The following is a 26,111-nucleotide window of genomic DNA, read 5'->3' on the forward strand; positions in this document are numbered from 1 at the left end:
AATAGAATAGAATAGAATAGAATAGAATAGAATAGAATAGAATAGAATAGAATAGAATAGAATAGAATAGAATAGAATTTTTATTGGCCAAGTGTGATTGGACACACAAGGAATTTGTCTTGGTGCATATGCTCTCAGTGTACATAAAAGAAATAGAATAGAATAGAATAGAATAGAATAGAATAGAATAGAATAGAATAGAATAGAATAGAATAGAATAGAATAGAATTTTATTGGCCAAGTGTGATTGGACACACAAGGAATTTGTCTTGGTGCATCTTCTCTCAGTGTACATAAAAGAAAAGATATGTTCATGATAGCTGTGTTCCAATATCTCAGGGGTTGCCCCAAAGAAGAAGGAGTCAAACTATTCTCCAAAGCACCTGAGGACAGGACAAGAAGCAATGGGTGGAAACTAATCAAGGAGAGAAGCAACTTTGAACTAAGGAGAAATTTCCTGACAGTGAGAACAATCAATAAGTGGAACAACTTGCTTCCAGAAGTTGTAAATGCTCCAACACTGGAAATTTTTAAGAAAATGTTGGATAGCCATTTGTCTGAAATGGTGTAGGCTTTCCTGCCTGGGCAGGGGGTTGGACTAGAAGACCTCCAAGGTCCCTTCCAACTCTGTTATTATGTTATATATATTAAGTGTTTTTCTGTCAAAGCTGGCTGAGGAATTCTGGAAGTTGAAGTCCACAAGTCTTAAAGTTGCCAACTTTGGACAACCCTGGATTAAGGAGATGAGAGAGAGAGAGAGAGAGAGAGAGAGGTGTTGATTGGATTCAGTTATTGCCTTAATTGTGCAGATGGTTTCATTGTGCAGACACACAAAAATAGCGCGATGCAAAACCGCTGCAGCTTCGGAAGCACAGCCTCTGAGACAATCCGAGCTACCAGTCCCTTCAGGGAGTTTTTGATTCCTGGAAGAAAATAATAATAATAACAGCCAGGAAAAGAATAAATAATAGATGTCTGGGGCCACCGTTCTTTGCGCAAATTGTATTTACTGATTATTTTCAATATTCTTTTGCTGATCGCTCCGAACGGGGAGGCTGGCTGAGAATCTGTTGTGTCATTCAATTCCCAAAAAATATTCCTGCTCCTGCCGTGGACGAGGCACGGGGTTCAAAGGCACCGTTAGCCCTGCGAGGTAGGGCGGAGGGGAAGCTCCAGGAGTGCTAGCTTAATTTTACTGTACAGATAGTTTTTGACTTACAGCAGTTCGTTTAGCGACCGTTCTCAAAGTTATAAAAGTTATTTTAAAAAGTGAGCTAGGACCGTTTTTTCACACTTAACGACCGTTGCAGCATCCCCGTGGTCGAAATTCAAACACTTTGGCAACCGACTCGCATTTGTGACAGTCGCAGAGACCCGACCGTTTTGCGACCTGACGAGCAAAGTCAGTGGGGAGTCCGGATTCGCTTAACAACCGTGTTATCAACTTAATAACTGCAGTGATTCATTTAACAGCCGTGGCAGGACAAACTCACTTAACAGCTCTCTTGTTTAGCAACGGAAAAAATTCGGCTCAGTTGTGGTCGTTAAGTCGAGGACTACCTGTAGTAACAAAATCTTGCAAATCTGAAAGGTATATCGCCCCTCCTCTCCTTTTGCTCGCCATAAGGGCCTCTGGTGGCTCAGACTGGTAAGACAGTCTGTTATTAACACAGCTGCCTGCAATTACTGCAGGTTCAAGTCCCACCAGGCCCAAGGTTGAGTCAGCCTTCCATCCTTTATAAGGGAGGTAAAATGAGGGCCCAGATTGTTGGGGGGGCAATAAAAGTTGACTTTGTATATAATATACAAATGGATGAAGACTATTGCTTGACACAGTGTAAGCCGCCCTGAGTCTTCAGAGAAGGGCGGGGTATGAATGCAAATAAAATAAAATAAATAAATAAATAAATAAAACTAGGGAGGGTCTCTTCTCCAGTTCTTCCCACACCTTCTTCTCTCCTTCCGTGGTTCGAGATATTAACAGATTATGCTGAGTCGGAAGGGACCTTGGAGGTCATCTAGTCCAACCCGCCCTCTTCCCAAACAGGAGACCCTACACCAATTCTGACCGAGGGCAGTCCAGTCTCTTCTTGAAAGCCTCCAGGGATGAAGCTCACACAACTTCTGAAGATACCTTTTACACACCGTTTGTCCAGTTTGCCGATCTCCGTCCGGTCTCCCAAGGCCATTCGCACACACCCATCCTTGGCCGCTAAAATTCCCCAAACGTCTTAACGTTAATCTCACATGCTCACTGGACCACCTTACAAGGTTGTTGTTAACAGGGATTAGAAATGGTTTCCCTGCTGCCTTCGGCTCCTGACTTTTAAGGCAGGATAAAAAAATCTTGCAAATTAAATACCAAAAAAATATATGTTTATTCACACACACACACAAACACACACCCCCGCTTTGGGAAAGTTGGTATCATATGAAGCCAATTTGGTCTAGTGGTTAAGGCACCAGGCTAGAAAATGGGTGACTGTGAGTTCTAATCCTGCCTTAGGCATGAAAGCTGGCTGGGTGGCTGAGCCACCAGGAGATGCGAGAGTTCTAGTCCTACTTTAGCTGGGAAAGCCAGTTGGGTGACTTTGGGCCAATCACCAAGTGACAGTGAATTCTATTCCTAAGCCCATCACCAGGTGATAGTGAGTTCTAGTCCTACTTTAGCTGGGAAAGCCAGTTGGGTGACTTTGGGCCAATCACCAAGTGACAGTGAATTCTATTCCTAAGCCGATCATCAGGTGATAGTGAGTTCCAGTCCCACCTTAGGCATGAAAAGCAGCCAATTCCTAGCAGACCGGGAGTTCTAGTCCCACCTTCGGACCGAAAGCAAGTTATCTGACTTTCAAACTCCCTCATAGGGCTGTTGTGCTGGGGAAACAGCAGGAGGAAGGCGCATTGGATATATTCACCGCCTTGAGTTATTTGCAAAACCCAGAGAAGATTTGCCGGATGCAAATTCATAATTGAGTGCCACGGTTGCCGAGAGAATTTTGCATTCTTTTCTTCTGTCGGCATCATTCAAGGTTTACAAATTCAATTTTTGTCTCAGGGCCCACCAGGCCCCGCTTCGGATGTCCTAGCTAAGGAACTGCAAGCTTTTATATACATACATACATACATACATACATACATACATACATACATACATACATAACCAAAGACATACATACATACATACATACAGGTTTTCCCACGTAAAATTGAAGTGTCTTGAAGTCTCATTCGTCATCTTCAGGAAGCTGAAGCCTGAAGATGACGAATGAGACCGTTGAAACGTCTCCGAGACACTTCCAATTTTACACGGGACAAAACCTGAACAACCAAAGACCTACATACAAACACCCGTGAAAACCTCAGAAAGCATATACATATATATCCTACTTTCTACCTCTGTTTTCCAACCATTGATAAAACAAGTCCCAAATTTTGAAGTACTCTGTGTCATCTTTTTCTTTAATCCTCAGTGTTAAACTATCCGTTTCTGCACAGTCTTAATATTTTTTAAAATTATGTCTCCTTCTGTTGGTATTTCCTCGTTTTTCCAGTGCTGTGCAAATACCATTTTTGCTGCTGTCAAAACATGTCATATCAAATGTACATACCCTTTGTCATATTTTTCTGGTATTACGCTTGACAGCACTATAGGCCTCGCTGCCTTAAGAAGGTTCAAAACATCCTTAGAGATCCATCTCATCCTGTGCACCCCCCCTTTTTTTTTTTTTTTTGAACTATTACCATCTGGCAGACGGTACAGGATCATAAAAACAAGGACAAATAGGCTGAAAAACAACTTCTATCCCAGGGCAATAACCATATTGAATTCTATGGTATAGTGCAGGGGTCTGCAAACTTGGCTCTTTTGTGGACTTCAACTCCCAGAATTCCTCAGCCAGCTTTGCTTGAAGACTCCCAGAATTAAAAGCATTCCCAGAATTCCTCCTGCCAAGTTTGCAGACCCCTGGTATAGTGCAATATTAATGCAATATCAGGGGGGTTTCAGCGCAATTGTATAGAATGCGAAGGACGTGTTTTTGTGTTTTATTTTTTTTTTATAGTTATAATGTACACTGAAGATGGCATTTAATTTTGTTGTGCGAGGTGCAATGGCAATGAAGTAAACTAACTAACAGAAATACTTCTGGCTCATAGTCTATATCCATGATGGCTAACCTATGGCATGCCACAGGTGGCACGCGTAGCCATATCAGTGGGCACCCGAGCTCAGCTCTGGTGTATTATGCGGGCACCAGCCAGCTGATTTTCGGGGCTTCTGGACCCTCCAGAAGTAGGGAAACAGTTGGCAAACGGGCCGTTTTTGGCCTCCAGAGGGCCTTTTGGGGGGGGAAGACCCGTTTTTCTCTCTCACCTGCCTCCAGAGCCTCTCTAGGAGTCCGGGGAGAGCAAAAATGCCCTTCCCCAACCCCCTGGAGGTCCTCCGGAGGCCGAAAACAGCCCGTTTGCCAACTTTCTACCGGGCCATCAGGTGCCAGGAGCAGGGGTCGCAGGGAGGGGGGTCATGTGCATGCATGGGGGTGGGGCGCATAGAATTATGGGGGTGGGCATGCACACACACGTCCCCCCCCGCCCCTTCCTGGCCCGTGATGGCAAAAGGGTTAGCCATCACTGGTCTGTATGCTGCCTTAACATTTTTTCTAACCATGTGTGTGTATCTTCATCCAGAATTATTTTGTTTTCGGACACGTCTACCACACGTGATAATATGTGCCTGGTATTTGATTACATTTCCAACATTTGGAGTATTTTTTTTTTTATTCATCTAGCATTTTTTAAACATTTTTTGCTAACCTCACCAGTGGGAAGTGCCCCCCCATAAAACATTTTATACAGGTTTTCTTTATATGTCATTGCCGTCGTCAGTTTATAGTTTCTTTCCCACAGTTTTTTGCCAATTATCTAATTCTCTTTATTATTATGGTCCAAATTTTTTACGGGTTTCTTCTCGTCCTTTCCTCGAAGATCTGCTCAAAGGGAGGAATGAGGAGATGAAACCGGACCCTTTCCTGCGCAAGAGCCCCTCCCTCGAATCGCTCAGCAAGCCCCCCACCCTGGCCTTCGCGGGAAGGATCTTCACTTCCACGCCCAGCGGCTTGAAACCGCCCAGCAAACTCAGGTGAGTCAGGTAGCCCCGCTCCTTTGGAGGCAAGGTGTGGCTGTGAGTTTCAATTACAGGTAGTCCTCGACTTACGACTATCTGCTTAGTTATGGCAGCACTGAAATTAATGTGACTTGGGACCAATTTCACACGTAACGACCATTGCAGCACCCCGCCAGGGTTAGGCAATCAAAATTCAGACGATTGCCGACTGAGTCGTATATATGACGGGTGTTTCGAGGTCACGTGACCCTCCCTTTTGCGACCGTCTGACGAGCCAAGTCAACGAGGAAAGCCGGGTTCACTGAACAACCGTGCGACTCACTTAAACAACCCCGTGGCAAGAAAGGTCGTAAAATGGGGGAAATCTACTTCACAGATGTCTCGCTTTGCAACGGAAAAAATTTGGGGCTCAATTATGGTCGTAAGTTGAGGACTACTTGTATACAGCAAGGTTATGTATGACCTGTGGACCAGAATTCCTGAGCCAGCATGGCTTTCAACAAGCAAAGTCAATTGTGGGGGGAGGAGCCCAGAATTCTGGGAGTTGAAGTCCACAAGTCTTCAAGCAAAGCTGGCTGAGGAATTCTGGGAGTTGAAGTCCACAAGTCTTCAAGCAAAGCTGGCTGAGGAATTCTGGGAGTTGAAATCCACAAGTTTTCAAGCGAAGCTGGCTGAGGAATTCTGGGAGTTGAGGTCACAAGTCTTCAAGCAAAGCTGGCTGGGAATTCTGGGAGTTGAAATCCACAAGTTTTCAAGCGAAGCTGGCTGAGGAATTCTGGGAGTTGAGGTCACAAGTCTTCAATCAAAGCTGGCTGAGGAATTCTGGGAGTTGAAGGTCGCAAGTCTTCAATCAAAGCTGGCTGAGGAATTCTGGGAGTTGAAGGCCGCAAGTCTTCAAGCAAAGCTGGCTGAGGAATTCTGGGAGTTGAAGTCCAGAAGTCTTCAAGCAAAGCTGGCTGAGGAATTCTGGGAGTTGAAGGCCGCAAGTCTTCAAGCAAAGCTGGTTGGGGAATTCTGGGAGTTGAAGTCCATAAGTCTTCAAGCAAAGCTGGCTGGGAATTCTGGGAGTTGAAGTCCACAAGTCTTCAAGCAAAGCTGGCTGAGGAATTCTGGGAGTTGAAGTCCACAAGTCTTCAATCAAAGCTGGCTGAGGAATTCTGGGAGTTGAAGGCCGCAAGTCTTCAATCAAAGCTGGCTGAGGAATTCTGGGACTTGAAGGCCGCAAGTCTTCAAGCAAAGCTGGCTGAGGAATTCTGGGAGTTGAAGGTTGCAAGTCTTCAAGCAAAGCTGGCTGGGGAATTCTGGGAGTTGAAGTCCAGAAGTCTTCAAGCAAAGCTGGCTGAGGAATTCTGGGAGTTGAAGGCCACAAGTCCTCAAGCAAAGCTGGCTGGGGAATTCTGGGAGTTGAAGGCCCAAGTCTTCAAGCAAAGCTGGCTGAGGAATTCTAGGAGTTGAAGGCCGCAAGTCTTCAAGCAAAGCTGGCTGAGGAATTCTGGGAGTTGAAGGCCGCAAGTCTTCAAGCAAAGCTGGCTGAGGAATTCTGGGAGTTGAAGGCCGCAAGTCTTCAAGCAAAGCTGGCTGAGGAATTCTGGGAGTTGAAGGCCGCAAGTCTTCAAGCAAAGCTGGCTGAGGAATTCTGGGAGTTGAAGGCCGCAAGTCTTCAAGCAAAGCTGGCTGAGGAATTCTGGGAGTTGAAGGCCGCAAGTCTTCAAGCAAAGCTGGCTGAGGAATTCTGGGAGTTGAAGGCCGCAAGTCTTCAAGCAAAGCTGGCTGAGGAATTCTGGGAGTTGAAGGCCACAAGTCTTCAAGCAAAGCTGGCTGAGGAATTCTGGGAATTGAAGGCCACAAGTCTTCAAGCGAAGCTGGCTGAGGAATTCTGGGAGTTGAAGGCCGCAAGTCTTCAAGCAAAGCTGGCTGAGGAATTCTGGGAGTTGAAGGCCACAAGTCTTCAAGCAAAGCTGGCTGAGGAATTCTAGGAGTTGAAGTCTTCAAGCAAAGCTGGCTGAGGAATTCTGGGAGTTGAAGGCACAAGTCTTCAAGCAAAGCTGGCTGAGGAATTCTGGGAGTTGAAGTCCACGAGTCTTCAAGCAAAGCTGGCTGGGGAATTCTGGGAGTTGAAGGCCGCAAGTCTTCAAGCAAAGCTGGCTGAGGAATTCTGGGAGTTGAAGTCCACGAGTCTTCAAGCAAAGCTGGCTGAGGAATTCTGGGAGTTGAAGTCCACGAGTCTTCAAGCAAAGCTGGCTGGGGAATTCTGGGAGTTGAAGGCCGCAAGTCTTCAAGCAAAGCTGGCTGGGGAATTCTGGGAGTTGAAGTCTACAAGTCTTCATCACTGGAAGTTTTAAAGAAGAGACTAGACAACCAATTTGTCTGTAATGGTACAGGCTCTCTTGCTTGGGCAGGGGTTGGACTAGAAGACCTCCAAGGTCCCTTCCAGCTCTCTCATTCTGTTATTCTTCTGCCTTGTAGTGTGGAAAGGAAGGATCCGCTGGCTGCGTTGGCGAGGGAATATGGCGGCTCGAAACGGAACGCGCTCCTGAAATGGTGTCAGAAGAAAACCGAGGGGTACCCAGTGAGTAAAGGAATATTTTCTTTTCCTTTTTTTAAAATAGTCTTCCTTTTTTTTACGTCTTCTGAGAGACCGGAGTTGATCTTAGGATATTCCTCACCCTTGAGGTCCGGCATCTGCTGAGATTCCCATTTTGGGATTATCTCGGTGGGGTCCCCCATTGGACATCCTAAAGGGGGCATTGAACCGATTTGAGCAAAGCAGGTGAGACGTGCGGGGCCTTGGAGGTCATCTAGCCAATCAGGCATCTGCACAGCCAGTTGGCAGCGTTCGGAGCCTGATGCCTAGGAAGCTCATGAGATAGTCAATGCCCACATTGTATGCCAGGAGGAAGAGCAATTCTGCCTGCAAAGGTGTTGGGGGGAGAGAGAAAGAGGAGATGGAAGCAGGGAAGGGAAGGAGGGAGGGAGGAGATGGAAGGAGAGGGGGAAAGGAAAGAGGGAGGAAGGGAGGAAGGAAGAAGGAGGAAGGAGGAAGGAAAGGAAGGGAGGAAGAAAGGAACGAGGGGGAGGGAGGGAGGAAGGAAAGAAAAATGAAAAGTCTGAGTTTAAGAAGGAAGGATGGGAGGGAGGGAGGGAAGGAAGGAAGGAAAGAGAGGAAGGGAGGAAAAGGAAAGAGGGAGGGAGGGGAAGAGGAAGGAAGGAGATAGAAGGAGGAAGGAAAGGAATGGGGTAGGAAGAAAGGAAGGAGGGGGAGGGAGGGAGGAAGGAAGGAAAGAAAGATGGAAGATCTGAGTTTAAGAAGGAAGGAAAGAGAGGAAGGGAGGGAAAGGAAAGGGAGGGAAGGAGGAAGGAAGGAAGGAGATAGAAGGAGGGAGGGAAAGGAAAGGAAAGGGGGAGGAAGAAAGGAAGGAGAGGGAGGGAGGATGGGAGGAAGGAACGAAAGAAAGATGGAAGGTCTGAGTTTAAGAAAGAAGGATGGGAGGGAAGGAAGGAAGGAAAGAGAGGAAAGGAGGGAAAGGAAAGGAGAAGGATAGGGAGGAGATGAAAGGAGGCAGTAAATGGGAGGACGAAGCAAGGATGGGAGGGAAGAAAGATGGAAGGTTTGAGTTTAAGGAGGGAAGGAAGGAAGGAAGGAAGGAAGAAAGATCTGGAATTTAAGATGGATGGATGGATGGACATATGGATGGATTGCCATTGTTGGCCTCACCTTTTAGTGATTGCCTAGATTGATTTTCTTCAGGATGAGCCCAAATAATTACTAGGCAGTAACTCGGATGCGAGAGGAGACTTCTACGAAATTGGTACCTGGAAAATATTTATTTATTTATTTTTATTTATTTATTTTGTCACAACAGTATATATAAGCATAAGCATGAAATAACTATACAATATATAAGCATATATATAAGCATACGCATGCAATAACTATATTAATTGGATATAACGAAAGGAAACAATAGGACAGGAACGGTAGGCACGTTTGTGCTCTTGTGAATGCCCTCTTAGGAATGGGGTGAGGTCAATGGTAGACAGTTTTTGGTTGAAGCTTTGGAGATTTTGGGAAGAGACCACAGAGTCAGGTAGTATATTCCAAGCATTAACAACTCTTGTTACTGAAGTCATATTTTCTGCAATCAAGATTGGAGCGGTTCACATTAAGCTTAAATCTATTGTGTGCCCGTGTATTGTTGCGATTGAAGCTGACGTAGTCTTCGACAGGAAGGACATTGTACAGGTAGTCCTCAATTTACTAGTGCAAAAGACGTCTGAATGCCGGCTCTGCCTTCCGTCTTCCTTGGTTGTAGTGTGAATGTTTCACTCGTGCATCAGTGCAGTTCTCCCCGTGTGTGTGTTGTGTGTGTGTGTTTGTGTCCCTACATATCTTCTTGTGAGTAATTTTGGAAACCTCCTTTGTGGGCTGCAACGGTTAAGAGATTAGATGGAGAACAGGGGAGACAGGACGTCCTCCAGTTACGACCATCATTGAGCCCCACAATTACGGCCATTAAGCAGGTCGCCACGTGGCCAGACCCAATTTTGCAAGCTTTTTGGGGGAGATTGCGGAGCAGATGTGGCAGCGGTAAAGCAAACCCATCATAGCTTAACAACCAGTCATCAATTGAGAACTGTTGGTGTCTCCTTGCTAATTTGATGGCGTTGGGGGTTAATCCTATTATATCCTAAAAGGTCATGCCTGCCCTTCTTAATCCCATCGCTTGGAGCTGAAGGTGGGGTTTTGTTGTTGTTTTTTTTGTGCGAATAGGCTGGCCTGGATTATTATTATTTTTCTATTTATTTATTTTATTTTATTTTGATCAATTTTTATTGATCCCCCCCCCCACACACGCACAAACACATAGCATATGAACAGAGCATTGGCCATATTATATCTTATACACCTTAACTTAACATATCCAAATACATTTTACTTAGTTACAATTTCTGCCAAAATATTCTTTTTCCGTATTTGAATCACAGTCTTAAGATTTCTATGCTCATTTATACAAACCACATCTTCTTTCGCCCTCAAGTTCAAATTTCTCCATTTTTACTAACATATATTCTCTTTTATTGTGTTTTTTTTTTAGCTAATTCAATTTTTATCCTGATAGAATAGAATTTATTGGCCAAGTGTAATTGGACACACAAGGAATTTGTCTTGGTGCATACGCTCTCAGTGTACATTAAAAAAAAAAACCTTCATCAAGGTACAACATTTACAACACAAATGATGGTCATAGGGTACAATTTAACCCTTAATGATAGCAACAAAAAGTTACAGTCATACAGTCATAAGTGGAAGGAGATGGATGATGGGAACCATGAGAAGATCAATAGTAGTGCAGATTTAGTAAATAGTTTGACAGTGTTGATGGAATTATTTGTTTAGCAGAGTGATGGCCTTCGGGGGAAAAAAACTGTTCTTGTGTCTAGTTGTTCTGGTGTGCAGTGCTCTATAGCGTCGTTTTGAGGGTAGGAGTTGAAACAGTTTATGTCCAGGATGCGAGGGGTCTGTAAATATTTTCACGGCCCTCTTCTTGATTCGTGCAGTATACAGGTCCTCAATGGAAGGCAGGTTGGTAGCAATTATTTTTTCTGCAGTTCTAATTATCCTCTGAAGTCTGTGTTTTTCTTGTTGGGTTGCAGAACCGAACCAGACGGTTCTAGAGGTGCAAATGACAGACTCAATAATTCCTCTGTAGAACTGAATCAGCAGCTCCTTGGGCAGTTTGAGCTTCCTGAGTTGGCGCAGAAAGAACATTCTTTGTTGTCCTTTTTTAATGATGTTTTTGATGTTAGCTGTCCATTTGAGATCTTGCGATATGATAGAACCCAGAAATTTGAAGGTTTCTACTGTTGATACTGTGTTGTCAAGTATTGTGAGAGGTGGAAGTATGGAAGGGTTTCTCCTAAAGTCTACCACCATTTCTACGGTTTTGAGTGTGTTCAGTTCCAGATTGTTTTGGTTGCACCACAAGGCTAGTCGTTCGACCTCTCGTCTATATGCGGATTCGTCATTGTCTCGAATGAGACCAATCACTGTTGTGTCATCTGCGAACTTCAGTAGCTTAACAGATGGATCATTGGATCATTGGTATACAGAGAGAAGAGAAGTGGGGAGAGCACACAGCCTTGGGGGGCCCCTGTGCTAATTGTACAGGTATCTGATGTGATCCTGCTTAGCTTCACCTGCTGCTTCCTGTTTGTTAGGAAGCTTGTGATCCACTTACAAGCCTGTTCCGGTACCTGTAGCTGGTTTAGCTTAGTTAGGAGAATGTCTGGAATGATGGTATTGAATGCTGAACTAAAGTCTACAAAAAGGACCCTTGCATAGGTCTTTGGAGATTCAAGATGTTGTAAGATGTAGTGCAGAGCCATATTAACGGCATCATCTGTTGATCTATTTGCTCGGTATGCAAATTGCAAGGGGCCTAACAGCGGATCCTTTTTAACAAGTGGATATATTCAGTGGGCACAAAATCTCCGTCTCTAAAGACTTTTGAGCATCTGCTGGAGGCTGTTGGGTGTTGCTTTCTGACTTTAAGAACACATGTCTCCTTTGGGGAAATAAATATTCTGCCTCTTGTAATACTCCCCAAAATATTTTATTCTCTAGGAAGGTGGGGGCTTTCCACATTAGCGGTTGGTACGAAACCGGTCGTAAATCGAGGATTACTGGACCCAGGGTGCATAAATCTAAGTCACCAGTAGATGTCAGCAAAGGGCCAATTTTTTTCTGCCTGGTTCTTAACTCTTTTCCATGTTTGCAACCCCGAATTAACTGAGATTTTAAGCACCCATCCCAGCGCCGTAGATGATCCCCGGTTTGTGCAAATGATTTCAAGGCACATTTTCCTCTCCCACCCCCCACCAAGAAATTAAAATAAACCTTTCACACACCCTCTTGGATCAAAGGAGAGCCAAGCGTGTTTGGTTCCTGTTCATTTTTATTTTCGGCCCGCCAAAGTATTTCCGCCGAATGCTCTTTTAACAGAAAAAGGGGCCTTTGTGATTTTTGGCCTGGTTTCCTGGAGGCCTTTATGGGTTTTTTTGCACGTTGCTCTTCCGGACTGTGTTATCCTCAAAGCAAAGGTCTTTGTGTCCCTGACATGGTTTCGGGGGGGGGGGGGGCGCGCGCAACCAGGACTTTTTGGGGATGGGTGGAAATGCAGAAATTCCGTTCCGCCAAGGAGCCCCCCAAAACATCCTTTGGGAGGGGTGGGAATTTGGGGACAGAAGGGAGGGCTTCCTAACCCGGAAAAGATGATTCTCAGCCCGTCTAAAGATAGCAGTAGCAGTTAGACTTATATACCGCTTCACGGGGCTTTCACAGCCCTCTCTAAGCGGTTTACAGAATCAGCCTCTTGACCCCCAACAATCTGGGTCCTCCTTTTACCCGCCTCGGAAGGATGGAAGGCTGAGTCGACCTTGAGCCGGTCAGGATCGAACTGCTGGCAGTGGGCAGAGTCAGCCTGCAATATGGCACTCTAACCACTGCACCAACACTCCCTTCCTTCCTTCCTTCTTCTCATTTCCATTCCGTCCTTCCTTCCTCCCTTCCTTCCTTCCTCCCACCCTCCCTCCCTTCCTTCCTCCTCCCTCCTCCTTCCTCCTCCTCCCTCCTTCCTCCTTCCTCCTTCCTCCCTCCTCCTTCCTTCTTGCTTCCTTCCTCCTCCTCCTTCTTCCCTTCCTCCTCCTCCTCCCTTCCTCCTTCCTCCTTCCTCCTCCCTCCTTCCTTCTTTGCTTCCTCCTCCTTCCTCCTCCTCCTCCTCCCTCCTCCCTTTCTCCCTCCCTTCCTCCCTCCCTTCCTTCCTTCCTCCCTTCCTTCCTTCCTTCTTTGCTTCCTCCCTCCCTCCCTCCCTCCCTTCCTTCCTCCCTTCCTTCCTTCTTTGCTTCCTTAGGTGAGAACTAACTACCTGTACTTTAATTTTTAAGCCCTCCCACTCTTTCTTTCTTTCTTTTTCTTTTTTCCCTTCTTTCTTTCTTTCTGTCTCTCTTTCTTTCTTTCTTTTTCTTTCATCCATCCATCCATCCATCCATCCATTCAGTTATTTGCTACCCATTGTGTAACGAAACGATTCTGGGTGGCAAATTACTCCTGAGTCGTCCTCTCTGCTTGAGCTGCTCTTGGCTTCTGCCAGCTCTTCTCATGCGTGCATTAGGAACAGGCTCCTCCTGTTCCTCTGCCTCACTACTGCAGCCTCTGGAGGCTCCAGAGTCCACACCTCACTCCCCGATGGTCCTGGCCCCACCTCTGCCTCCGACGCAGAGCCCTCATCTGGGCCTTCCCCAGCCTCCAGGACTGGCCCATGTTCTTCCTCAGCCTCATCGCTCTCTGACTCCGTTGCCAGCTCCGCAGGCTGCTGGCGGACCACAACAACCAAGGATATAATTCTTCGTCAGGATTTCTCTGACCAAGAGCGACTGGCCGTGTCATTTTTCAGCTGCCGGAGAATAATTTAGCACGGCGTCGCCACGCCAGACACGACAAAAAAATGATCATTTTTTGATCGTTTTTCATTTTTCTGACCATCCTCGTCGCCCCTTTGAGAAACCCATCAAAAATCTGATTTTCCTGCTCGGAGACCGAAATATTTTCTTTCAGAAAGAAACAATCCCACCCACCCACCCACCCCAAACCCCAAGGAGTGAACCGATTGTTGCCCCAGGTTTGAAAAACCATACCGTACATGAGTCCCCATTCTCTTGCCACAGGTAGTCCTTGACTTACGACGACAGTGGAGCCCCAAATTCCCCTTGCTATGCAAGACAGTTCTTAAGGGAGCTTTGCCCCCTTTTACGACCTTTGTTACCACAGTTGTTAAGTGAATCACTGCTGGTGTTAAAGCGAATCTGGCTTCCCCCTTGAATTTGCTTGTTGGAAGGTCACAAATGGGGATCGCGTGGCCCCAGGAAACGCTGCGACCGTTGTAAGTATGAGTCGATTGCCAAGCATCCAGATTGTGATCACATGACACAGAGATGCTGCAACCGTCGTAAGTGTGAGCACCGGTCCTAAGTCCCGGTTTTCAGTGCCGCTGTAATTCTGAACGGTCATTAAGTGAACTGTTGCAAGTCGAGGACTTCCTCCACTAAAAATCTAATGTACTAAAAATTGCAAATATGGATGTTTACATATGTTAACATTTAAACTTTGATCTGAGTTTTCCATCAAAATTTGATGTTTGGTCTGAACGTTTAGCTTCTGGGGCAAACATTTTGGGTGGCCCAGGCATCTGGGTCTTGTAGTCCTAGCACAACTGGGGCCCAGGCACCTGGGTCTTGAAGTCTTAGCACAACTGGGGCCCAGGCACCTGGGTCTTGTAGTCCTAGCACAATTGGGGCCCAGGCACCTGGGTCTTGTAGTCTTAGCACAACTGGGGCCCAGGCACCTGGATCTTGAAGTCTTAGCACAACTGGGGCCCAGGCATCTGGGTCTTGTAGTCCTAGCACAATTGGGGCCCAGGCATCTGAGTCTTGTAGTCTTAGCACAACTGGGGCCCAGGTACCTGAGTCTTGTAGTCCTAGCACAACTGGGGCCCAGGCACCTGGGACTTGTAGTCTTAGCACAACTGGGGCCCAGGCACCTGGGTCTTGTAGCTTTAGCACAACTGGGGCCCAGGCACCTGGGTCTTGTAGCTTTAGCACAACTGGGGCCCAGGCATCTGGGTCTTGTAGTCCTAGCACAACTGGGGCCCAGGCACCTGGGTCTTGTAGTCCTAGCACAACTGGGGCCCAGGCACCTGGGACTTGTAGTCCTAGCACAACTGGGGCCCAGGCACCTGGGTCTTGTAGTCCTAGCACAACTGGGGCCTAGGCACCTGGGTCTTGTAGTCCTAGCACAATTGGGGCCCAGGCACCTGGGTCTTGTAGTCTTAGCACAACTGGGGCCCAGGCACCTGGATCTTGAAGTCTTAGCACAACTGGGGCCCAGGCATCTGGGTCTTGTAGTCCTAGCACAATTGGGGCCCAGGCATCTGAGTCTTGTAGTCTTAGCACAACTGGGGCCCAGGTACCTGAGTCTTGTAGTCCTAGCACAACTGGGGCCCAGGCACCTGGGTCTTGTAGTCTTAGCACAACTGGGGCCCAGGCACCTGGGTCTTGTAGCTTTAGCACAACTGGGGCCCAGGCATCTGGGTCTTGTAGTCTTAGCACAACTGGGGCCCAGGCACCTGGGTCTTGTAGCTTTAGCACAACTGGGGCCCAGGCATCTGGGTCTTGTAGTCCTAGCACAACTGGGGCCCAGGCACCTGGATCTTGAAGTCTTAGCACAACTGGGGCCCAGGCATCTGCGTCTTGTAGTCTTAGCACAACTGGGGCCCAGGCACCTGGGTCTTGTAGCTTTAGCACAACTGGAGCCCAGGCATCTGGGTCTTGTAGTCTTAGCACAACTGGGGCCCAGGCACCTGGGTCTTGTAGTCTTAGCACAACTGGGGCCCAGGCACCTGGGTCTTGTAGTCCTAGCACAACTGGGGCCCAGGCACCTGGGTCTTGTAGACTTAGCACAACTGGGGCCCTGGCACGTGGGTCTTATAGTCTTAGCAAAACCGGGGCCCAGGCACGTGGGTCTTGTAGTCCTAGCACAACTGCAGAATGTGGTGCTTAGAACGAAAATCCTATTAAAAATTAGCCTAGCCTTAAGAAATTAACTCAGAGGAGACATCTATCTGACCCGGGCCAATTAACGCTAAATTACCGCTGTTCTTTTCTCAATTTCTTTTTCTCTCCATCATGTTTGTGATTATCGTTACACGTCTGGGCTCCCGGCAGCTGAACACGGCTCAAATATTTGAAAAACCACGTTCAACGCTTTAATTATCCTCATCCATCTCATTACGACATTGGGCGCCTGGATTATTATAAGTTAATACCGAAAACAGGGATAGATTTTTCTAAATGGATTGTCCTCGACTTACAACACGTGTTTAGAGACCACTCAAAAGTTACAGTGACGCTTTTAAAAAGTGAATTACATAAGTCCCTTGGCCGTAAGTCGAGGGCAATCTGTCATGCAGAAAAACAGAATTGCTCCCTTAGCTAAAATCTTTCTCTCGCAGCCGTTTGCACGACATGCCCAGGAGAATCTGGCTTGTTACTAAAATTCAGAAAAAGGACAAAAACGGAGAAAAGCAAGGTTTTACAGCTGGGCAGGAAAAACCAAAGCTACGCATACGGAGTAGGCGAAACCTGGCTCAAAAAACAGTAACGGTGAGATGGAGGTTGGAGTTAGAATAGAATTTTTTATTGACCAAGTGTGATTGGATACCCAAGGAATTTGTCTTGGTGCATATGCTCTCAGTGTACATGAAAGAAAAGATATATTCAGAAGAGAAGAGAAGAGAAGAGAAGAGAAGAGAAGAGAAGAGAAGAGAAGAGAAGAGAATTTTAGAATAAATAGAATAGAATAGAATAGAATAGAATAGAATAGAATTATAGAATAGAATAGAATAGAATAGAATAGAATAGAATAGAATTTTTTATTGGCCAAGTGTGATTGGACACACAAGGAATTTGTCTTGGTGCATATGCTCTCAGTGTATATAAAAGAAAAGATACATTCAGAATAGAATAGAATAGAATAGAATTATAGAATAGAATAGAATAGAATTTTAGAATGGAATGGAATGGAATAGAATAGAATAGAATTTTAGAATAGAATAGAATAAAATAGAATAGAATAGAATAGAATAGAATAGAATAGAATAGAATAGAATAGAATAGAATAGAATAGAATAGAATAGAATAGAATAGAATAGAATAGAATAGAATAGAATAGAATTTTTTATTGGCCAAGTGTAATTGGACACACAAGGAATTTGTCTTGGTGCATCTGCTCTCAGTGTACATAAAAGATACCTACATCAAGGTACAAACAACACTTAATGATAGTCATAGGGTACAAATAAGCAATCAGGAAATAATCAATATCAATATAAATCATAAGGATTGCGAGCAACAAAGTTACAGTCATAAGTGGAAGGAGATCGGTGATGGGAACGATGAGAAGATAAATAGTAGTGCAGATTTAGTAAATAGCTTGACAGTGTTGATGGAATTATTTGTTTAGCAGAGTGATGGCGTTCTAGTCTAAATATTCTATTCTGTTCTATGGAGCTTGGAGTCCTAGTAGATGATCATTTAAACCTGAGCCAGCCGTGTGCGGCAGCAGCCAAAAAAGTGAACACAATCCTTGGCTAAAAATTGGCAGCGATTCTCAGTCATCCAGGTCATGGTTGTCCTGCAAGCTGCTTTTTCAGGAGGCAACTGGACTTTCTGGTTTGTTTGTTTTTTTCTTTGAAGACGTTTCACTTCTCATCCAAGAAGCTTCTTCAACTCTTGACTGGATGGTGAGGAACGGAAGGATTTATATTCCTTGCAGACAGCTGGTCATTTGCATCCTTTTTAGAGGTAGGAAAGGATTTGCAGAGGAAATAATTGCAGACTAAAGAAGAGAGAAGCACCACTCGGGTGACCCTGAGGACACAGACAAACCTCCAAGTGGCCTCAAGGAGCCTCTAAAAAGTTGCAAATGACCGGCTGTCTGCAAGGAGTATCAATCCTTCCATTCCCCACCATCCGGTCAGAGCTGAAGAAGCTTCTTGGATGAGAAGGGAAACGTCTTCAAAAGAAAAAAAACAAGAATGTCAAGTTGCCTCTTGGGAAAAAAAGCACCTTTGTTACAATCCTTGGCTGCATAAACAGAGGCATAGAATCAAAATCAGGGGAAGTATTAACACCGCTTTTATTAAGCCCTTAGCAAGGCCACACCTGGAATCCTGCGTCCAGGTTTGGTCGCCACATTACAAAAAAGATGTTGAGACTTTGGGGAAAAAAATGTGCAAAGAAGAGCAACTAAGGTGAAGGCTTGGAGACTAAAACACATGAAGGACGGTTGCAGGATTTGGGTTTGGCCAGTCTAGAGCAGGGGTCTCCAACCTTGGCAACTTTAAGATCTGGGGACTCTGGGAGTTGAAGTCCCCAAGTCTTAAAGTTGCCAAGGTTGGAGACCCCTGCTTTGCTGGCTGGGGGATTCTGGGAGTTGAAGTCCCCAAGTCTTAAAGTTGCCAAGGTTGGAGACCCCTGCTTTGCTGGCTGGGGGATTCTGGGAGTTGAAATCCACCAGTCTTAAAGTTGCCAAGGTTGGAGACCCCTGCTTTGCTGGCTGAGGGATTCTGGGAGTTGAAGTCCCCAAGTCTTAAAGTTGCCAAGGTTGGAGACCCCTGCTTTGCTGGCTGGGGGATTCTGGGAGTTGAAGTCCCCAAGTCTTAAAGTTGCCAAGGTTGGAGACCCCTGCTTTGCTGGCTGGGGGATTCTGGGAGTTGAAGTCCCCAAGTCTTAAAGTTGCCAAGGTTGGAGACCCCCTGCTTTGCTGGCTGAGGGATTCTGGGAGTTGAAGTCCACAAGTCTTAAAGTTGCGAAGGTTGGAGGCCCCTGCTTTGCTGGCTGGGGATTCTGGGAGTTGAAGTCCCAAGTCTTAAAGTTGCCAAGGTTGGAGACCCCTGCTTTGCTGGCTGGGGGATTCTGGGAGTTGAAGTCCCCAAGTCTTAAAGTTGCCAAGGTTGGAGACCCCTGCTTTGCTGGCTGGGGGATTCTGGGAGTTGAAGTCCCCAAGTCTTAAAGTTGCCAAGGTTAGAGACCCCTGCTTTGCTGGCTGAGGGATTCTGGGAGTTGAAGTCCACAAGTCTTAAAGTTGCCAAGGTTGGAGACCCCTGCTTTGCTGGCTGAGGGATTCTGGGAGTTGAAGTCCCCAAGTCTTAAAGTTGCCAAGGTTGGAGACCCCTGCTTTGCTGGCTGGGGGATTCTGGGAGTTGAAGTCCCCAAGTCTTAAAGTTGCCAAGGTTGGAGACCCCTGCTTTGCTGGCTGGGGGATTCTGGGAGTTGAAGTCCACAAGTCTTAAAGTTGCCTAGGTTGGAGACCCCTGCTCTAGAGAAAAGAAGGACTAGGTGGGATATGAGACCAGTGGTTCCAATATTTGAGGGGCTGCCCCAAAGAAGGAGGGGGTCAAGCTATTCTCCAAAGCCCCTGAAGGCAGGAGAAGAAGCAATGGGTGGAAACTGATCAAGGAGAGACGCAACCTGGAACTAAGGAGAAACTTCATAATAATGGGGACAATTAAATTCGGAACGCCTTGCCTCCAGAAGTTGTGGGTGCTGGAGGCTTTTAAGAAAAAACCTGTCTGAAATAGTATGGGGGTCTCCTGCATGAGCAGCGGGTTGGACCAGGGGTGAAATCAAGCAGGTTCTGACAGGTTCTGGAGAACCGTTAGCGGAAATTTTGAGTAGTTTGTAAAACCGGAAAATACCACCTCTGGCTGGCCCTAGAATGGAGTGGGAATGGAGATTTTACAGTATCCTTCCCCCAGGAGTGGGGATGGAAGGGAGATTTTGCAGTATCCTTCCCCCAGGAGTGAGGAGGGAAGGGAGATTTTGCAGTATCCTTCCCCCAGGAGTGGGGAGGGAATGGGGATTTTGCAGTATCCTTCCCCCAGGAGTGGGGAGGGAATGGGGATTTTGCAGTATCCTTCCCCCAGGAGTGGGGAGGGAATGGGGATTTTGCAGTATCCTTCCCCCAGGAGTGGGGTGGGAATGGGGATTTTGCAGTATCCTTCCCCCAGGAGTGGGGAGGGAAGGGAGATTTTGCAGTATCTATCCCCTGCCACGCCCACCAAGCCACACCACGCCCACCCAGCCACGCCCACAGAACTGGTAGTAAAAAAATTTGCATTTCACCCCTGGGTAGGACTACAAGACCTCTAAGGTCCCTCCCAGTTCTATTCTACTCTATCTTTTGTTTCTGCTTTTTTTTTTTCTCTCTCTGCTGGAATGAAAACTATGGGCCCGAGGGGTCTCTGAACCCTTGGCTGTCCCTCCGGGAACCTGAGTCGCCGTTGCTAATCACAACGACATTGCAAAGCCCCAGTCTTCCCAATCGGCTTCAGTGCTAGCTGGACCTTGCCAGCTGGCCCCTGTGGGAAACAGGATGCTGGCCTGGGAGGACTTCTGCGCCACCAGCCTTTGACCACTGCCCCCTCTCCGGCTTTTGTCTACTGATCCTTTTCTTCCTGAATTTCCGGTGTGTCCCATAATTCTCCGAGATGTTCCTCAGATCTCCAGCTTTCAAGGTCGCTGCTGACGTGGGCGAGGTCCCGTCCTTCGGTGGGGTTTTCACGTCTTCCCCTTCCTCAAGGGCCTTCTGGACGTGGGGCGGACAGGATGCGAGGCTGGAGGAGGCCACCGAAGGTCCTCCTTGCATTGTGCGGGACCCTTGGCCAAGTGGGACGCATCCCTGCGGCTTCCGCCTTGGCCAAGTTTCTTCTCCTGTTGACTTTTGTCCTGGAGCATCTTGGACAAAAGACTTTGTAAACAAGGCCCAAAGACACCAGTCTTTCTTAGCCTTGGCCACTTGGAGAGGGGTGGGCTTCCACTCTCAGAATTCCCCGGCCAGCCTGCTTTAAGAGGGGTGGACTCCAACTCCCAGAATCCCCCAGCCAGCCTGCTTTAAGAGAGATGGACTTCCACTCCCAGAATCCCCCAGCCAGCCTGCTTTAAGAGGGGAGGACTCCCACTCCCAGAATTCCCCAGCCAGCTTGCTTTAAGAGGGGTGGACTTCCACTCCCAGAATTCCCCAGCCAGCTTGCTTTAAGAGGGGAGGACTTCCACTCCCAGAATCCCCCAGCCAGCCTGCTTTAAGAGGGGAGGACTTCCACTCCCAGAATCCCCCGGCCAGCCTGCTTTAAGAGGGGTGGACTCCAACTCCCAGAATCCCCCAGCCAGCCTGCTTTAAGAGAGATGGACTTCCACTCCCAGAATCCCCCAGCCAGCCTGCTTTAAGAGGGGAGGACTCCCACTCCCAGAATTCCCCAGCCAGCTTGCTTTAAGAGGGGTGGACTTCCACTCCCAGAATTCCCCAGCCAGCTTGCTTTAAGAGGGGAGGACTTCCACTCCCAGAATCCCCCAGCCAGCCTGCTTTAAGAGGGGTGGACTTCCGCTCCCAGAATCCCCCAGCCAGCCTGCTTTAAGAGGGGTGGACTTCCGCTCCCAGAATTCCCCAGCCAGCCTGCTTTAAGAGGGGAGGACTTCCACTCCCAGAATTCCCCAGCCAGCCTGCTTTAAGAGGGGTGGACTTCCAGAATCCCCCAGCCAGCCTGCTTTAAGAGGGGAGGACTTCCACTCCCAGAATCCCCCAGCCAGCCTGCTTTAAGAGGGGAGGACTTCCTCTCCCAGAATCCCCCAGCCAGCCTGCTTTAAGAGGGGTGGACTTCCATTCCCAGAATCCCCCAGCCAGCCTGCTTTAAGAGGGGTGGACTTCCACTCCCAGAATCCCCCAGCCAGCCTGCTTTAAGAGGGGTGGACTTCCACTCCCAGAATCCCCCAGCCAGCCTGCTTTAAATCAGAGTGACTTGATTTAATTGTAACTCAAGGGCATTGCCAATCCGATCCAATCAAACCACTCAGGCCTTACAAATGGCATCAGTATTATTTAATTCTTGCAGTTTTAATTATTGCCATAACATTTCTGTTTTTATTACATTCCAAGCAACACAAAGTCTTCCTTGGCTGGCAAAATGGGTGGCTATCTATTAAATTAAATTAATAACGATGCTCGTGGTGAGTTCTAAATTGGGCTCAGAAATGGGCATTTTGCTTTCATCCTACAGCTAGTCCTCGATTTACGACCACAAGGGAGTGCAGACTTTCTGCTGCTACGTGAGTTAAGTCCATTTTGCCCCATTTTACGGCCTTTCATTTCACAGTTGGAAGTGAATCCCTGCAGGCATTAAGTCAGTAACACGGTTGTTAAGTGAATCTGGCTTCGCGATTGACTTTGCGGGTCAGAAGGTCGCAAAAGTGGGACACTTTAACTCTCATAAATATGAGTCAATTGCCAAGCGTCTGAATTTTGATCACGCGGCGGCGGGGATGCCGCCACGGTCATAAGTGTGAAAAATCGTCCAAAACACTTCTTTGTAACTTAATATGGTCACTAAATGAGCAGTTGTAATTTGAGGACCCAGAATGTGACATGAGGCCCTCCACGCACACCATTTCGTCCCCGTCGATGCAGTGCTGTGTGCAGGAAGTCTGGTCTTACACACACACACACAAATGAACGCACACACCGAGTTGGCAGTTTGCGTACTGTGTGACTCTTTGTTCTTCTCTGGATTTGGAGAAAGTGCCAAAGCAAACTAATCCAATCTCAGCCAAGCTCTCAAATCAAATTAAGGCTGCCGACAATTTAAAAGGAGAGGCTGGAGGCATCACAGCCGTTGTATAAACACACACACACACACACTCTGGGTGCCGTGCCCCCGAATCCGTGGACCTCTTTGAGGTCTGCATCCCATCTTAATTTTGCCCGGAAGGGATGGCATCGATCGAGGATTGGAACACAAAAGCTCAGTTTATTTCATCTTGATGCATTTTAATTGTGGGTTGATCGATTGTGTTGTTTTGCAGCCCGAAACAAAGTCTAGTTCAACAATAATGCTGGGGAGGGTCCTCCGGTATATAAGGCTTTTGTTCCAGGCTGGGAATTCAGCATTAAACAGCGCCCCCCCCCCACACCTTAGTGCGAGGGTCTGCAGGGATGACAGAATTACAAGCGGCCCTCGACTTACGACCAAAATAACCCTCCCAAATTTCCATGGCTAAACGAGACAATAATTTCACAACTTTTTGTCCCCTTTAACCATCCTGCTTGCCACAGGGTCGTTAAGTGAATCGCTGCAGGGTTTAAGTAACAACGGTCGTTAAGGAAGCAGCGCTCCGTTTTGCAACCTAAAGGATTGACCATAGATAAATCGTTAAATGAATAATAGATAAATATAAAAGATAATGAAATAATAGCACGAAAACCAGGTTTTACCCTTAGCTGAAAAAAACCCAACATTTAAATCAGTGGAATAAATTCAGGGGATCCTCACCTTATGGCCACAATTGAGCCCCTTTCCGTCGCTTAAGTCGTTAAGTGAATCTTGCCCCGTTTTACGATCTCTCTTGCCACGGTCGTTAAACGAATCAGCGCAGTAGTTTTCTCTTAGTAACCCAGTTGTTCAGTGAATCCAGCTTCCCCGTCGTCAAAAGGTCGCAAAAGCAGATCAAGTGACCCCCTACCCCAGGATGTTGTGACCGTCATAAATACGAGTCTGAATTTTGGTCATGTGATTTTATGATGCAAGGGTCATAAATTGTGAGAAACTGTCCTAAGTTTTTTTTTCCAAGGGTCATTGCAACTTTAAACAGCCACTAAATGAAAGATTGTAAGTCGAGGACTACCTGTACAGAACAACAGAGTCAGATGGGTCCTTAGAGGTCTTCTAGACCAGGGGTCTCCAACCTTGGCAACTTTAAGACTTGTGGACTTCAACTCCCAGAATTCCTCAGCCAGCAAAGCTGGGAGTTGAAGTCCACAAGTCTTAAATAGATAGATAGAAGATAGAATTTTTATTGGCCAAGTGTGATTGGACACACAAGGAATTTGTCTTGGTGCATATGCTCTCAGTGTACATAAAAGAAAAGATCCGTTCAGAATAGAATAGAATAGAATAGAATAGAATAGAATAGAATAGAATAGAATAGAATAGAATAGAATAGAATTTAGAATAGAATTTAGAATAGAATTTATTGGCCAAGTGTGATTGGACACACAAGGAATTTTTCTTGGTGCATATGCTCTCTGTGTACATAAAAGAAAAGATCCGTTCAGAATAGAATAGAATAGAATAGAATAGAATAGAATAGAATAGAATAGAATAGAATAGAATAGAATAGAATTTAGACTAGAATTTAGACTAGAATTTAGACTAGAATTTAGACTAGAATTTAGAATAGAATTTATTGGCCAAGTGTGATTGGACACACAAGGAATTTGTCTTGGTGCATATGCTCTCAGTGTACATAAAAGAAAAGATCCGTTCAGAATAGAATAGAATAGAATAGAATAGAATAGAATAGAATTTAGACTAGAATTTAGAATAGAATTTAGAATAGAATTTATTGGCCAAGTGTGATTGGACACACAAGGAATTTGTCTTGGTGCATATGCTCTCAGTGTACATAAAAGAAAAGATCTGTTCAGAATAGAATAGAATAGAATACCAATTAGAATAGAATAGAATAGAATAGAATAGAATAGAATAGAATAGAATAGAATAGAATAGAATAGAATAGAATAGAATAGAATAGAATAGAATAGAATAGAATTTTTTATTGGCCAAGTGTGATTGGACACACAAGGAATTTGTCTTGGTGCATCTGCTCTCAGTGTACATAAAAGAAAAGATATGTTCATCAAGGTACAACATTTACAACACAATTGATGATCAATATATCAATATAAATCATAAGGATTGCCAGCAACAAAGTTACAGTCATACAGTCATAAGTGGAAAGAGATTGGTGATGGGAACGATGAGAAGATTAATAGTAGTGCCATAGTAAAGTTGTAAAATAGTAAAGTTGCCAAGGTTGGAGACCCCGGTTCTAATCCAACCCTCCTGCTCAAGAAAAGGAAAAAAAAACCTATCAGTTACATGTGACTTGGTTGAATAATTTGTTTTGTTAATTACGTTGTGAATCATTTGTTTTCCCCTGTATTTTCCCTCCTTTATTCCCCAGAATCTGCTTATCAGAAACTCTTTTTTTCCCGCTTATCAGACAAACCCTTATTTAAGCGTCACCGTTGCGCGTGAATAACAACAGAAAAACCACTTTTGCTCAATTCGGGGTTGTTTATCCAGCTTTGGGAAGCCCCCGTTGTCAAATCCTCACACATGGCAGGTAGTCCTCGACTTACGACCACAATAGAGCTCAAAATTGCCGTCCTAAGACATGACGGTCAGACATTGAGAGAGGGCCAAATCTGGTTTTACTACTTTTTTTTGTGCTAGCAGTTCAGCAAACACACGGTCGTTAAGCAAATCCATGTATTCTTATTGTTTTGTGGGGTTTTTTGCCAGAAGCTAGTCAAAAAAAAACAGAAATTGGCCAAAAAAAGTCATAAATTACAGTCCCGTGACCACAAAATACTTCATTCTGTCATAAAGGTGATCGAATTGTCAGGCACCCAAAATACGGTCATGTAACTATGGAGTATATGTGCGAGTGTCGGAAGTTAAGAACTGGGTCGTAAGTAGCCTTTTTTTTTTTTGGAGGATGGGGTCTGTCATAACTTTGAAAAGTCATTAAGTAACCCATCATAAACCGAGGACTACCTGTACAATTCCTTCCGGTTTTTGTTTAAAAAAAAGCCCATAACACACAATGGGCTCACTTAATGACAGACCCGGTGTTCGCTTAACAATCGTAACAAAGGATATAAAATGAGGTGGGGTCACATCAAGACCCATTTAACAACCAAGCATGACTTAACAACCATAATTCTGGGCTCAGTTACGCTTGTAACGTCAAGAGCTACTGGTATAAATAAAAGTTTCGGTCTGTGTTGTTTTTTTTCTCTTATCAAATATTCTCTCGTTTTGGCCTAAAGCTGATTATTATCTAGGTTTTAGATAATAGGTTTATTCAAACTTTAGTCTTCATTTTTTACAGTTAGAACAATTAATAAGTGGAACGACTTGCCTGCAGAAGTTGTGAATGCTCCAACACTGGAAATTTTTAAGAAAATGTTGGATAACCATCTGTCTGAAATGGTGTAGGGTTTCCTGCCTGGGCAGGGGGTTGGACTAGAAGGCCTTCAAGGTCCCTTCCAATCCTGTTGATTTATATATATATATTATATATACTTAAATTATTTTGTGTGTGTTGATAAAAGCAGTGGATGAACAAAGCAAAGTTGACAGAAGTTAAAATGAGAGGGAGGGAGGGAGGGAGGGAAGGAGGAAACAAAGAAAGAAAGAAAGAAAGAAAGAAAGAAAGAAAGAAAGAAGGAAGGAAGGAAGGAAGGAAGGAAGGAAGGAAGGAAGGAAGGAAGGAAGACAGAAGCAACAGGAAGGAAAAAAAGTTTGGAAAGACGAAG

At 45.7% G+C, this 26,111-nt stretch overlaps 1 protein-coding gene across 2 annotated transcripts in view; it reads left to right on the forward strand.

Moving 5' to 3' along the window:
* Positions 1 to 26,111, forward strand: part of SPECC1 (sperm antigen with calponin homology and coiled-coil domains 1) — a 162,040-nt gene that overhangs the window by 120,588 nt on the left and 15,341 nt on the right. For both annotated transcript variants that reach the window (XM_058163994.1, XM_058163996.1), the window contains 2 exons: positions 4,984 to 5,137; positions 7,589 to 7,691. In XM_058163994.1, coding sequence (XP_058019977.1) covers positions 4,984 to 5,137; positions 7,589 to 7,691 — 257 coding nt within the window. The remainder of the gene's footprint in view (positions 1 to 4,983; positions 5,138 to 7,588; positions 7,692 to 26,111) is intronic.

The sequence above is a fragment of the Ahaetulla prasina genome, chromosome 1 (genome assembly GCF_028640845.1).
Source record: "Ahaetulla prasina isolate Xishuangbanna chromosome 1, ASM2864084v1, whole genome shotgun sequence".
Lineage (NCBI taxonomy): Eukaryota > Metazoa > Chordata > Lepidosauria > Squamata > Colubridae > Ahaetulla > Ahaetulla prasina.